This window comes from Aspergillus mulundensis, assembly GCF_003369625.1.
Source record: "Aspergillus mulundensis strain DSM 5745 chromosome Unknown scaffold_3, whole genome shotgun sequence".
NCBI classification, from domain to species: domain Eukaryota; kingdom Fungi; phylum Ascomycota; class Eurotiomycetes; order Eurotiales; family Aspergillaceae; genus Aspergillus; species Aspergillus mulundensis.
This window is the reverse complement of record NW_020797891.1, coordinates 2,875,699-2,887,768: the sequence shown is the minus strand read 5'-3', so window position 1 is coordinate 2,887,768 and position 12,070 is coordinate 2,875,699. Positions and strand designations below refer to the sequence as shown.

Sequence of the window (12,070 nt, the reverse complement as noted above, 5' to 3'; positions counted from 1 at the left end):
TTCAAGAAGAAGTGTAGGATGACGGAGAGGATTGAAGGCTGACAGTTGGGAGAGTGACTGATCACGTGGACGTGTCCGGGTACCTAGGCACCTTCCCGGTTGGGAAATCGATTGGCCTCCGACAGCCTTCATCTGTCGCTGCGTCTCTTCAGCTTCTACATTCACCTGCGGTATGCTCTCAACCTGACATCTGTTCCTCTTACCTGCAGTCAGCTACCGCTAAGCACCGATCGCCAAATCATTCTTTGAATCCGAGGAGCAGATCGTGCCAGCCTCGCCAAGGCAGATAGCAGACCATGGCCGAGGCCGTGTTTTGGCAAGGAGATAGAGGCTTCGGGCCCCGACCGAGAAAATGCTCAAGAAATTTGCATGAAATCGCTAAGGACCGGGATCAACCCTGACTGAACCTTTCACCCGAATACGACTGACGAGTACGGAGTAACAACAGGATCCAATGAGATTTCTCAGAGTCCACGCGAAAAGCTCAGCGTCGCCCTCGAATCACCTGCAACCTCGCCATCAGACATCAGCCTCGCGATTGTTACACAGTCAAGGCCCCTCACCTGCCGGAGGTCGAACGTCTTTCGACCCCTCGATCATCTTTCAGAGACTCCTCACACCGGAGGTCGAACCTCCTTCAACCCCTCGATTATCCTTCAAGTCAATCCATCCGAAGTCGGTAATACCGGAATGGCAACAGCACTGGTCCAATCCGCGCGACTGAAACCCGAGATTCGGCTGGGCCAGGCTATCTCGCAGTTCCAAGCCGATCTCTCGTCAGCTGACAAGGCTACCTTTCGCTCCCACCAGACAACTACGATGAAAAAACCTCCTAGCATTAGCGACGTTATGCAAGTCACGGCTGAGATTAATCAACGCGGTGTGCGATGCTTTGGTACGCGAGTCACCACCTTTCTGCAGGCTGTCCAGAACTTCGCAGCATTAGGCGATACAGTCATTGGCGGTACACAGAACCTACTCGCATGTGGGGTATGGTCTCTCGTTCGGATGACTCTCTTGGCCATGGTCAACTACAATGCTTACTTTGAGCGGCTCACTTCGATGCTTATGAAGATTGGCCGGTCTGCGCCACGTTACGAATCCTTGGCGTTGATATACCCAAACTCGAAGACTCTTCAATCGTCCATGATGGAGTATTTCATCGTGGTAGTACAACTATGTCATCACACGCTGCGGCTCAGTCAAAAGCCGGCCTTTAAGCAATGGACCTCCACCTTGAATGATTCGACGATGGACGGGTTCCAGTCAGAACTCGAGCTTTGGGCCACGTCCATAAAGGAGGAGGTTACAACCCTCATGGCAAAGGAACTTGCGCTGGAGAGCCAGGACAGGACATGGTTCAAGTCGCAAATAGTTCGACACTTTGACTCCAAGTCACAGGTGAAGGAGCTGAGGGCCAAACAACGGATTCTGGACGCGTGCTCGACATACGACTACGAAAGTGCCTGGAGAGCGATACGAAAGTTTGGGAACGTCAGCCTTCTCACAGGGTCGACCTATACAACGTGGAAAGGTCATGACCGGGGTTGCACTTTACTGTGTACCGGAAAGCTGGGTTCGGGCAAATCTGTGGTCCTCGCGAATATCATTGATGACTTGAACTTACCTGGCAACACGACACCGGTTGCATATTTTTTCTGTCAACATGATGCGGAAGAAAGTCTGACGGCGCGGGCGGTTATCGGCTCTCTAGCACGGCAGTTATTGCATCCTCTCATTGACGACCTCGACCGAGCCAGCGGACAGGTACCACAAAACGGTCGTATGACTGTCGACAACCTTATCAGCCTGCTCAAGGATACGCTGCAGCAGGGCTACCATGCGTTCTTCATTCTCGATGGTCTGGGACACTGCGATCCGGGGGAACGAGATGCTATTATACATAGCTTGCACGTGCTCCAAGAAACGATATCGCTCTCAGTGTGTATCTCTGGTCGCTTGGAGACCTCGGAAATCCTGAAGGATGTTTCGGACAAATTGTGCAATGTCACTTCATTGCCCATGCCCGTGGAGAATCCAGATATACATGAGTTTGTCAATGCTGAGCTCCAACGGTGCCTCGAGTCCAGGAAGCTCGTAATTGGGGACCCTCTACTCATTCTTGAAATACAACAGGGGCTCACTAGCAAGGCTCAAGGCATGTTTTTGTGGGTAGCGCTCCAGATAAAGGCTTTATGCCTGGAACGGACAGATGCAGATATTCGGCACGCACTCGATAACCTCCCATCGAGTCTATCAGAAATATACAACCTAATTCTGATTAAGGCCGGAGTCACAAATATGAATCATCAGAGGAGGATATTGGAGTTGGTTGTGGCCGCCTGCCGTCCACTAACAATGGAGGAAATGCGTGAAGCTCTCAGCGTTGTCCCTGGGAGCCCTGTTTGGGACCCACGAGCCCTTCCAAATGATGTATACTCCACGATGTCCTGCTGCGGGGGAGTGCTTACCGTGGACGAGGACAGCTCGAGCATTCAGATGGTTCATCACAGCGTAAGAGCCTTTCTTCAAAGCGACTACCGCGGCCATGGCCGTGAGGCGTTCACTCTCGATGGGGCAACGCAAAACATGGCCGAGATAGTTCTCACGTACCTTAACTACAAGGAGTTTTCGAAACAAGTCGCATCCTTGAAGGCTCTGAAGATACATACCGAATCGGTAAAGTCCTCGGTGGTTGCTGCCGTTGCAGATTCGTTTGGCCACGGCAGATCGCAAAAGCTCGCCTTGAAGCTCCTACAGAGGAGAAAAATGGGGGACATAGACGTCGGTCCTACGCTTCTCCAGTACGTCGGGCAGAACCAGGGAAATACCGTGACTCCACTGGCATTCCATAGGTACGCAGATGCGTGGTGGACGAGCCATATCTGGCATCTAGACCTTGAGAACCCATCTACGCATGACCTTTTAGGGAGACTTTTGGACATGGTCGATATCGATAAAGTAGATGACGATGGGCGCACAAGTCTTTCACATGCCGCAGAGCGAGGAAGGACGGCCATGGTGGACATCCTCCTAACGCACGGGGCCTCGCATACTCCGGATAGTCGGCTGATGACCCCACTCCATTGGGCAATCGAGGCAGACAACGTGCGTGTCGCTGATTCTTTGCTCGGGTCAGCAACGGTCCAGGCAAACCTGGCTAATATCAGTGGACAAACACCGCTGATGTTAGCAGTGAGTCTTTCGCGACTTCAAACGGCCGGGACGCTGATCAAGTGTCCTCTGGTAGATGTGAACTGTCGAGACTCCAACGGCGATACTATGTTGATGTCTGCGATAGCCAGAGGATGCGATTACGTCGTTGACCTGCTCCTATCAACCAACAGAACGGATTTGAAGGCTGTTACCTTCCAAAGGAATACAGCGTTACACATCGCTGCAAAACATGGTTTAAAGACACGGCAAATTGATGGTATTATAGATATGTTGGGCAATAGTCCTGTGATCGCGATGAATGAGGATGACCAAACACCAATCTGGATAGCGTCCTTCCATGGCCGCAGACAAATGGTCGAGTGCTTCATACGGCGGACCGAGGCCAGAATCGATCTATTGGATTCTGATGGCTACAGCCCAGTGTGGATAGCCGCCCAAAGAGGCCACGACCAGGTTGTCGACGTTCTAACAAGCATTTGGTCTTGGAGAGTCAGGGATGAGAAGGACATATCAGAGACGCAAGCGATGATTACCTATACATCAAACAAAGTCAACAGATCTTCGGAGTCACCGTTGTGGATAGCCGCCTCTAAAGGCCACGAGAAGGTTGTCGAGGTACTGGTCAAAGTTCCAGGAATCAACCCCAATCTAGCAAACAACGACAAAGCCACCCCGCTATGGGTCGCCGCGGCCAAAGGCCACGAGAAGGTTGTCAAGGTATTGGTCGATGTTCCAGGAATCAATCTTAATAAACCAAACAAACAAGGCAACACCCCGCTATTGATCGCCGCTGCCAGAGGCCACAATGAAGTTATCAAGTTATTGGTCGATGTCCCAGGAATTGACCTCAATCATCCAAACAAAAGAGGCTACACCCCGCTATGGATCGCCGCTGCCAAGAACCACGTCGGCGTTGTGAACATACTTATCAGCTGCCCAGCCGTGGTTCTCCAGTCAAACCACAAGGACAAGTTGGGAGTGACTCCGCTTGCAGCGGCAGTGGAGATGGGTAATACCGAAGTTGTGGACATACTTACAGCTGCCCAGCCGTGGTTCTCCAGTTAAACCACAAGGACAAGTCGGGAAAGACTCCGCTTGCAGCGGCAGTGGAGATGGGTAATACCGAAGTTGTTGCGATACTAAGAGGGGCGGCGGACGGGCTGAGCTTGAGCAAACAGCACTAACATGTTTTGGTTATTGAAAATAGGTCTTGTTTACCTAAGGTTAACACATTTTATACTTGAAAGGTGTCAGTTAGAAATATACATGCTCAGCACTAACTGCAGATCCTTGAATCTTGCAAAGATACGCAGAAGTGCTGTTAAATGCCGTGAATGTACAGCCTTGTCTGTATGAGTGGTAGCTGTTATGGCCAGAGTCCATCTGCTGATCCCGGCTGATAGTCTTAATACATACGGGCGACGAACATGAGGATATTGATGTGTGGCCGGGGCGTCATGTATTCTGGCCGTGGTCCAGACTTGTAGAGCTTCGTTCTTCGTTCTTGCTGGGTGCTCTTGCTTGGCCCTTGACTTTACGGACTGCACAACAATTGCGATGAAGCACTTGCAGCAAGACCCCTTCAGCCGCGTTTACTCTACCTGGGACCATGGCCATGGATTTGCAATTGCAATGCTTTCGAAGTAAGGACTAATGGCGCGGATAGGCAGATGCGAGCAATACATTCTTCTGAACTAATATGGAATGGATACTGATAAGCTTAGCAAGGGTCGCAGGGGTTGGTGCACTCTATATGAAGATTCTAGGAAGAAGCATAGGTAGATTAACAATGGCCCTACCCTTGAAACAAGTTAACGGGGACTTGTACGTAGACTCCAGCGTCCCCCCTTGACCATCGTCAGCCTGCAAGCAGACGGAGTACCAGGCAACGAGACTGGTGAACGACTGCCTTTCCAATCCGGACATGCCGGTATCATCCTTGTGCTACCTGGGCATCCCACCCGGTCGTGCTCACTGCACAGCCCCAGTTCACGGCAGCAAGTGTTGCATCCCGGCAATCGCTGTCTTTTGTCCACTTGCGTCAGTCTGTTTCTTTAATATTCCCACTCTACAGCCATCCTCCTCCCTGCTGTGATAGGTCACCCTCACGCAATTCCCGTCTCACCACCCACTTGCCTCCTCTGACCATGGCCTGGTCCACTGAGAATATCCTTGCGCTCTGTGCCTTACTCATCACAATCCCAACCTCCGCTGTCGGTATCTGGGCGATCGTCAAATGTTGTCGTTGCCGCCCTCGCACCCACACCCACACCCACCGGTCGGCCTCGGCACTATCTCGGCTCCCCACATCGCGAAGCCCTAACTTCCTTCCAATGTCTGACCCAGTGCACCATTCTTCGCGTGAATCGCTGCTTGAGTCGGGCGTTTTCTCGTACCAATTAATCCTGCGTGTGTCTCTTTATTCTCGGGCCTGATATACTTGCTTACCAGACATTGCCGCAGATTCCGGTGGATTCTCTAAGACCTCTCAGCTTGCAACATGGGACGGGGCGCCTACGACACCACAGGAGTCGATTTGAGGGTTCTTGGCCAGTGTTGGAACAGCAATGGGGCTGGAGAAATGACATCCCTGTGATCTGAATATGGATGAGAGATTTAATTTCGCGGCATCGGAGTTTTTGTATTTAGTACAATATGGAAATTATTTGCCACATAAACTATCTTCCTTGAGTGTTCGTATTTCCACGAAAGCCGTCTCTTGGCGTATTGCATGTACAACTACAATGATTTATATCCATACTTTATCATTGAGTTAAGAGCATCCAATACAGTACGCCATAGTAGATCCAGATAAAATGATTATTATAAAAGTCACCCGTCGCGCAAGATCGAAAATTCGCCGTAAGTGGCCCGGAGGCAATTCCGGGTGTATGTGAACCAGCCCCAGGGAGATGCCCGTCGCTCAAAACGAGTTGAACTGCAGTTGCAACCTCTGGGCATGATCTGTTAATGCGCTGCCCTGTATGTAGACACGGCTATACTAGTTGGGAATCGTTAGAGCGCCCCTTCGTCAATAGATGTCCTGGGCAAATCTGGCACGCTTTCTATCTCACATGCATCTGAGTTCTACTGATGTCGCTCCATCCGTACACTGTCTTCCGAATGGCACGGCAACGTTCCCCGTCGATTTGCGTGGCGGTCTGGTCAACGTGCTTTCCGGGGATTCCTGTCCAAGTATCTATGCACCCTTACCCAAAAGTGTAAATATGACTCAGGTCATTCTTCCCGACATAATAAATAAAAAGTCCGACTCGTCAACTGGCACTATTCTCCCACGCAGATTCCCTTCTCGCGCGAAGTAAGCTACAATAGCCATGGCTCGCACAGACAAGATAGGGATGGACGACCTGCCACAGGAACTCATCGACCAGGTAAGATACAAGCAGGGCCACGCGCAGCAGCAGCTGACAGGATACCATACCATAGATCGTTAGAGAAGCCTTCATCACGACGACCAACAAGAACGACACCCGCACAATGCTCCGGCTACGCAAGCTCAACCGATCGTTTTACCACAGCGCAACGCCCCTTCTATTCCAGAGCATATCCATCCACATCAACCGGGTGTGCGGATTGTTTGAAACCGACTGGCGTCCCTTCGGAACACTCCAAAACAACGCACATTTCGTGCAAGACGTCACAATCACCGGTTTCACCAGGTCCGATACCGGTAAGCTTGATATTGAGATGGCCGACATTTTCCATATCAGATCCGCACTCGAAGGAATACCCCATTTTCTAAAACGACTCCCCAACTTAAGTGGGCTGCACTTTGATCTACAGCCCGACTGCAACGGAATTATTACCAGCGAAGTGCGTGCAGCCCTTGCAGAGGCGGTCCAGAGTACCCTCGCGGTCTACTTCCCCGTCAACATGCAGAGACTTCACCTGAATCCCCTGGATGTCTTGGTCCCGGTATCCGAGGCCGAGGCAGAAGCGCAAATGCTAGCTTCGCAGCCTGTGCTGAGGTATGCTTTGGAAGCTGGGGGGGAGATTGAATCGAGGTACAGGAACCTGGTGTCACAGTCTTATCTCAGGCGTGCGATTCCTTCTTTACAGGAGCTCACTCTCGCATCCGGGCTGTGGCGCAAGGGGTCCAAGCCTGAACGGGGCATCTACCATGCGCTGGCGGATGCGGACAGCCTTCAGCGGCTGAAGGTATCCCGACTCGTCAACGACGAGGGTCCCTCGCTATCATTGCTTCCTCGATGCGCGCCCCTGCGCCATCTCGTTCTTGAGCGGAGTTCCTTCCCTGAAAATGAGCTCGTGGCGGTCCTTGAGAACTTTGCATGCAGGCTCGAGACGCTGGTCGTGGACAATGTCCGTGTTGCGGATGGGTGCTGGGAGAGCGTTCTCGAGACCACGTTTGGAAAGTGCTGCCGCTTGAGGGAGTTCCAGATTGCCGAGTCGCTTCTGTGTGCTGTTGAAGATCAGTTCTTTGGTTGTGGGGGTCGGCACCTTCGTGGGTGTGGTGGTGCTGCCTGTTACCATGAGCTTGAGCTGATGCGGGCATTTAGGGATGCCAGGGTGTTGGCGCGGAAGGGTACGCCTTGGGAGACGGCGTGGGATATCCTGTTCCATGGTTGGACTGGGGAATATATAGTTAGATTTTCTTGTGATCGAAGGTTAAGCGGTTGATGCTGCTTGAGGCGTCACTTTTTCCAGTGATGTTAGATCGAGAACTGTGACGAGTGTTTTAGCTGCAGTCAGCCTTTTCTTCATTGAATTGTTGCAAGGGCATCATATATCAGGAACTTCTTCAAGGTATCAAAACGAACAGTTAAACATCAATATGGAATGGTTCGATGAAGAGCCCGAAATGATGGCCTAGAGCACGACGAAGCTCGAGACAACTCTTTACGGCTTTGACGAAACCTCTCCTATGTAACCATGTGGTCTTAGAGTCCTGAGGATGGCCCATGTGGACGGAGACCAGTTCCGCCATGACTCAAAAGTCATGCAAAGTCACGTACCCTTAGATGTAGCAGTATGCCAAAACCGGGAGGCAAGCCTAGGCTGACGTCCAGTCCTCAGCGAAAGCAAGGATGTATGGCTGGTCCAGATGATGCGTAGTATAGCGTAATGTACACGTTGAGCGGAGATCAACTCCGGCAAATGACTCAAAGGCCTGTCTGTCATATATAGTCTTGTCATTATATGAAGGAGGATTAGGTGTATCACTGAGGAAGTACATCCTCAAGTCATCATCATCAACCAAATGGCGACGCTGAGTAGTCTCCCTCAAGAACTAATCGACCAGGTACGTAACAACAGCACATTCCAGTCCCAACCTAACAGCCTCAGATCGTCCGACATCTCCTCACCAACAGATATGATAAACACAATATCCCCACCCTGCAACGTCTGCGCGAAGTCAATCGCGCCTTCTACTGGGCTGCTACGCGGGCTCTCTTTTGCGTTGTGGAATATAGCCTGGACCCCAAGGATAGGAAACGCCGTGCTCACGGACAAGCCCAGCTGGCTTCTGAACTGATATCACTGCCACACGAAAGTCACGACCGGTTTATAAGAGTCGTGAGCGTCACGGGCCTGCGCCATATTGAAATCAACCTTGACGATGTCCCAGAGGTCAAACAACGCCTGGAAGAGATCTCCGTCGCCCTGAGCGAGCTCCCAGCCTTGCGCCACCTCTATTTAGATTTCGAGCCCAAGTACTGGGGACCGTACAGGCCGAGAGAATGGCGCGCTGCACTCTGGTGCGCGATACAGGAAACTCTCTTGACATACCCAGTTCGCTTGGAAATGCTCAGTCTCGCTCCCCTCGAACTAATTGTCCCAGATCCCGCTGTGTCCGAATCCAAATCTGAAGCAGCCACCCAAGCAGGAAACGAACTAGAATCTTCCTTCCAGCTTTTAATCCCAAACGGCGCGTGCTACCTAACCCGCGCAATCCCACACCTAAAGGCCCTCTCCCTCACAGCCGGGTCATGGCACACCATCCCACCCCAAAGCCGCATTCTAGAGCCCCTAGCCCTCGGAACAAATCTCCAACTCCTCAGGCTAGCCAGGATTAATTGCGAGGATGGACGCTGCCTATCTCTCCTACCGACCTCGGCGCCGCTCCGCGAACTGCATCTCCAGACCTGCAAGCTGTCCGCGGATGAAGTGCAAGCGGCTCTTCGAACCTTCGCCGCCACCCTGAAGACGTTTGGCCTGCGCTCTACTTGGTTTCCTGGGGCTAGCTGGAAGCAGATTCGCTTGATTGAGTGTCGTGCGCTGCGTCTTAATGGCTAATTTCCCTGTGTAGCCGGCAGCAGTACCACTTTTTGTGTTCTGATTGCATGCATCAACCAGTACGGTTTGGACGATGCCTTGAGGTATATCATGATGGCAAAGATTTGATTAGCGTATCTATACCTGTGGACGTCCATGGGACTTATAGGTCCCGAGAAGGCAATGATCGGGACCATAATCTTGTGTTCGTCATCCTACAGGAAAAGGGACTGGCGCCTGTCGCAGAACAAATGACATTGGTAAACAATAACAAACCCTCTATAACAGCAACAAGCAAACACAAGAGCTCAAGCGACAACATGCAAGGCATGCGTCGGTGTGAAATCCCAACCGAACGCATCTATGCCTGCCTATCCATGACTATAACATCCCCCACGCAACAGTCCCTCCGCCTAAGCCGAACCCGATCCATACAACGATCAACAGCATCCTCGTCGACAACGCGCTGCGCCCAGAACCAGGCACTCCTCGGCCCAGAGATCCGACACCCCTTGACCGTCAGATCTGTCAGATGCACGCAGTGCCGGATGGCCCTCTTGCATATCTGCCTCCATGTGCCGTTGACGGCGCGGACAAAACATACAGAAACTGTCCCGAGGGACGCGGAGGAGGACCTGATGGCCAGCAGGGCCGCCGCGGGAACGGTCGTGTTCTCGATGCGGAGATGGCGGAGGGGTGCGGAGCAAGGGATGAGTCGGAGTGAGCCGCTGCGGGCGAAGGCAACGGTATCGCGGGTTAAGTCGTGCTGCGGATGCGGATGCGGAGGGATGGAATCGAGCGTTAGGGACTGCAGGGTGCCGCCGGACTGCAGTGCCTGGAGCAGGCCGCCTTCCGCCGTCGGATGCGGAGTGGACTCTAGGTAACCGTGGGAGTCGCCCTTGATCGTTAGCTCGCGGAGGGTTTAGGATGACGGCGCGAAGATAGCGCGTTATTACGCTTGTGTCGAGGGTAGGCGTTTCGTCGGATCCGTCTGGATCTTCGGGGTTGGCTGGAGGGTAGGCTGGGTTCCAGAGGTTGTTCAGGTGCTGGTTATCGAGTTCGAAAGAGAGGGTCAGAGTCCGTATGCGAATTCCCATGCTCGATGCTTCCTGTAGGGCGCCGAAGAGGGCTTCGGATGTAACCTTTCTCCAATGGTCTTCTGTGTTCTTGTTTGTTGGGGATAACGCAAGCAAGCAGGGGTCGTTGGAGATATGCAGGCCCTGTAGGGCGGGGAAGCGAGAGGGAAATGGGGCGTGTTGATTCTGTTGGCGTTTGGGTGTCCGTCGCTGCGTGTTACAGTCGCACTAATTGCGATGGTCTTCACGTATCGTGCGTTGGCGCTCTGGGAGAAGGAGTGCGTTGGTTGGTCGATGATATCGGAGCTGCTATTGCGGTCACTGTTGAAGGCTAGAACGACATTCCTGTGGCGGTAGAAATGCCGGTTCGCGCTGTGGTAGAAGGCCTGGTTTACAAGCCGGAGAATATGCATGGCGTACCGTTTGTTCGGACAGTGGTCGATGAATTCATCTGCGATCTGGGGAGCTTAGCTGAGCTCCAGAAAATGGATGAAGAGTGAAATACCTGATCAAGGATCTCCTGCGGGAGATGGACATTATGGGCCATGGTCGAAGACTCCTGTTTGTCTAGTCAAGCAGAGCAACTAACAGTCGATCTTATACATGTACGGACCTGTAAAGGGCTGGAGTGATGTAAATGCGGTGATGTAGATGACGGATAGCAAGGTAGCAGCTGACGCGAGTCATCTAGCGGAACTTATTTCCAGCATTGAGGCAAAGTCACCAGCGGTGCTTCTTACTCAAACCATATTTCTGAACGGTTGGTGCGGAATACATACCAGACACCTGCTTCATTGTGGGGATTGCATCACGAGTCGACCATTGTCAACTCTTCCTTTGTCCTGATGGATATTTCCCGTCAGTATATAATGTCAAATGGATGCTACTTCGGTCTCTTGCAGCACAACCTTCTACTCCGGACAGCCAAGAGGAAGCCTTATATAGCCTTTCGTGGTAGGTGGAATTGTTGCAATATTCGTGGTTTAGGCCACACAGTACGGACTTCCATGTGGCGGGGTTCATGTTACTCGTTGCGGAGCGAGATGCCGCGTCTGACTCGCCGTTCGCCGTATATAGCAGTGCTTCCAGAACTGACGATTATTGGGTAGGCGAGGCCATGATCACCGCGGAGTCTAACAGAATACACTGGCAGACGGCAATGAAGGACAGCATGAGCCTCTAGTCTCGATAGTTATCTTAAAAGTGGAAGAAACACCAAGGGACATATGATATTCCCAGTCCTGCTGTGCTCATCTCCAGTGGCCAAGATACAATATATCCAAACGACTTCAGCAATCACTCTCAATTAGACGGCGATCGGCCCAAAGATCTCTGTGCCGCATGGCGGACTTCAAGACTCCCGAGATCTATCAATCTGTCAGTCCTCACCTGGGTCCAATAATTCGAGACATAGACATGCGCAAGACACAAGAATGTGACCATGGTCCAGCTGCAGAGCACGGCGGTAGATTGACGTAATTGTATGAATTAGGGCTCAGTTCGGTCCGGCCCGGCGGGTGGTGGGGCGAGTGGGTCATGGGCAGAAGTGCGGGGAAGTTGTG

General features: G+C 52.1%; 4 protein-coding genes across 4 annotated transcripts; 3 read left to right on the top strand and 1 right to left on the bottom strand.

The window, feature by feature from the left end:
- Window positions 1–690: 690 nt before the first annotated feature.
- On the top strand, window positions 691–4,242 carry DSM5745_04358 (uncharacterized protein; the record flags this gene model as incomplete). Its single annotated transcript, XM_026746374.1, has 1 exon — window positions 691–4,242. The coding sequence occupies one exon, from the start codon at window positions 691–693 to the stop codon at window positions 4,240–4,242; it is 3,552 nt and encodes a 1,183-aa protein (XP_026605370.1).
- A 2,270-nt stretch (window positions 4,243–6,512) lies between these two features.
- DSM5745_04357 (uncharacterized protein) lies at window positions 6,513–7,828 on the top strand (the record flags this gene model as incomplete). Its single annotated transcript, XM_026746373.1, has 3 exons — window positions 6,513–6,569; window positions 6,625–7,741; window positions 7,824–7,828. The coding sequence occupies 3 exons, from the start codon at window positions 6,513–6,515 to the stop codon at window positions 7,826–7,828; spliced, it is 1,179 nt and encodes a 392-aa protein (XP_026605369.1).
- Window positions 7,829–8,416: 588 nt separating this feature from the next.
- Window positions 8,417–9,453, top strand: DSM5745_04356 (uncharacterized protein; the record flags this gene model as incomplete). The annotated part of the gene is made up of 2 exons (XM_026746372.1): window positions 8,417–8,458; window positions 8,503–9,453. The coding sequence occupies 2 exons, from the start codon at window positions 8,417–8,419 to the stop codon at window positions 9,451–9,453; spliced, it is 993 nt and encodes a 330-aa protein (XP_026605368.1).
- A 340-nt stretch (window positions 9,454–9,793) lies between these two features.
- Window positions 9,794–10,921, bottom strand: DSM5745_04355 (uncharacterized protein; the record flags this gene model as incomplete). The annotated part of the gene is made up of 3 exons (XM_026746371.1): window positions 9,794–10,330; window positions 10,389–10,652; window positions 10,730–10,921. 3 exons carry the CDS (start codon window positions 10,919–10,921, stop codon window positions 9,794–9,796), a joined length of 993 nt encoding a protein of 330 aa, XP_026605367.1.
- Window positions 10,922–12,070: the final 1,149 nt, after the last annotated feature.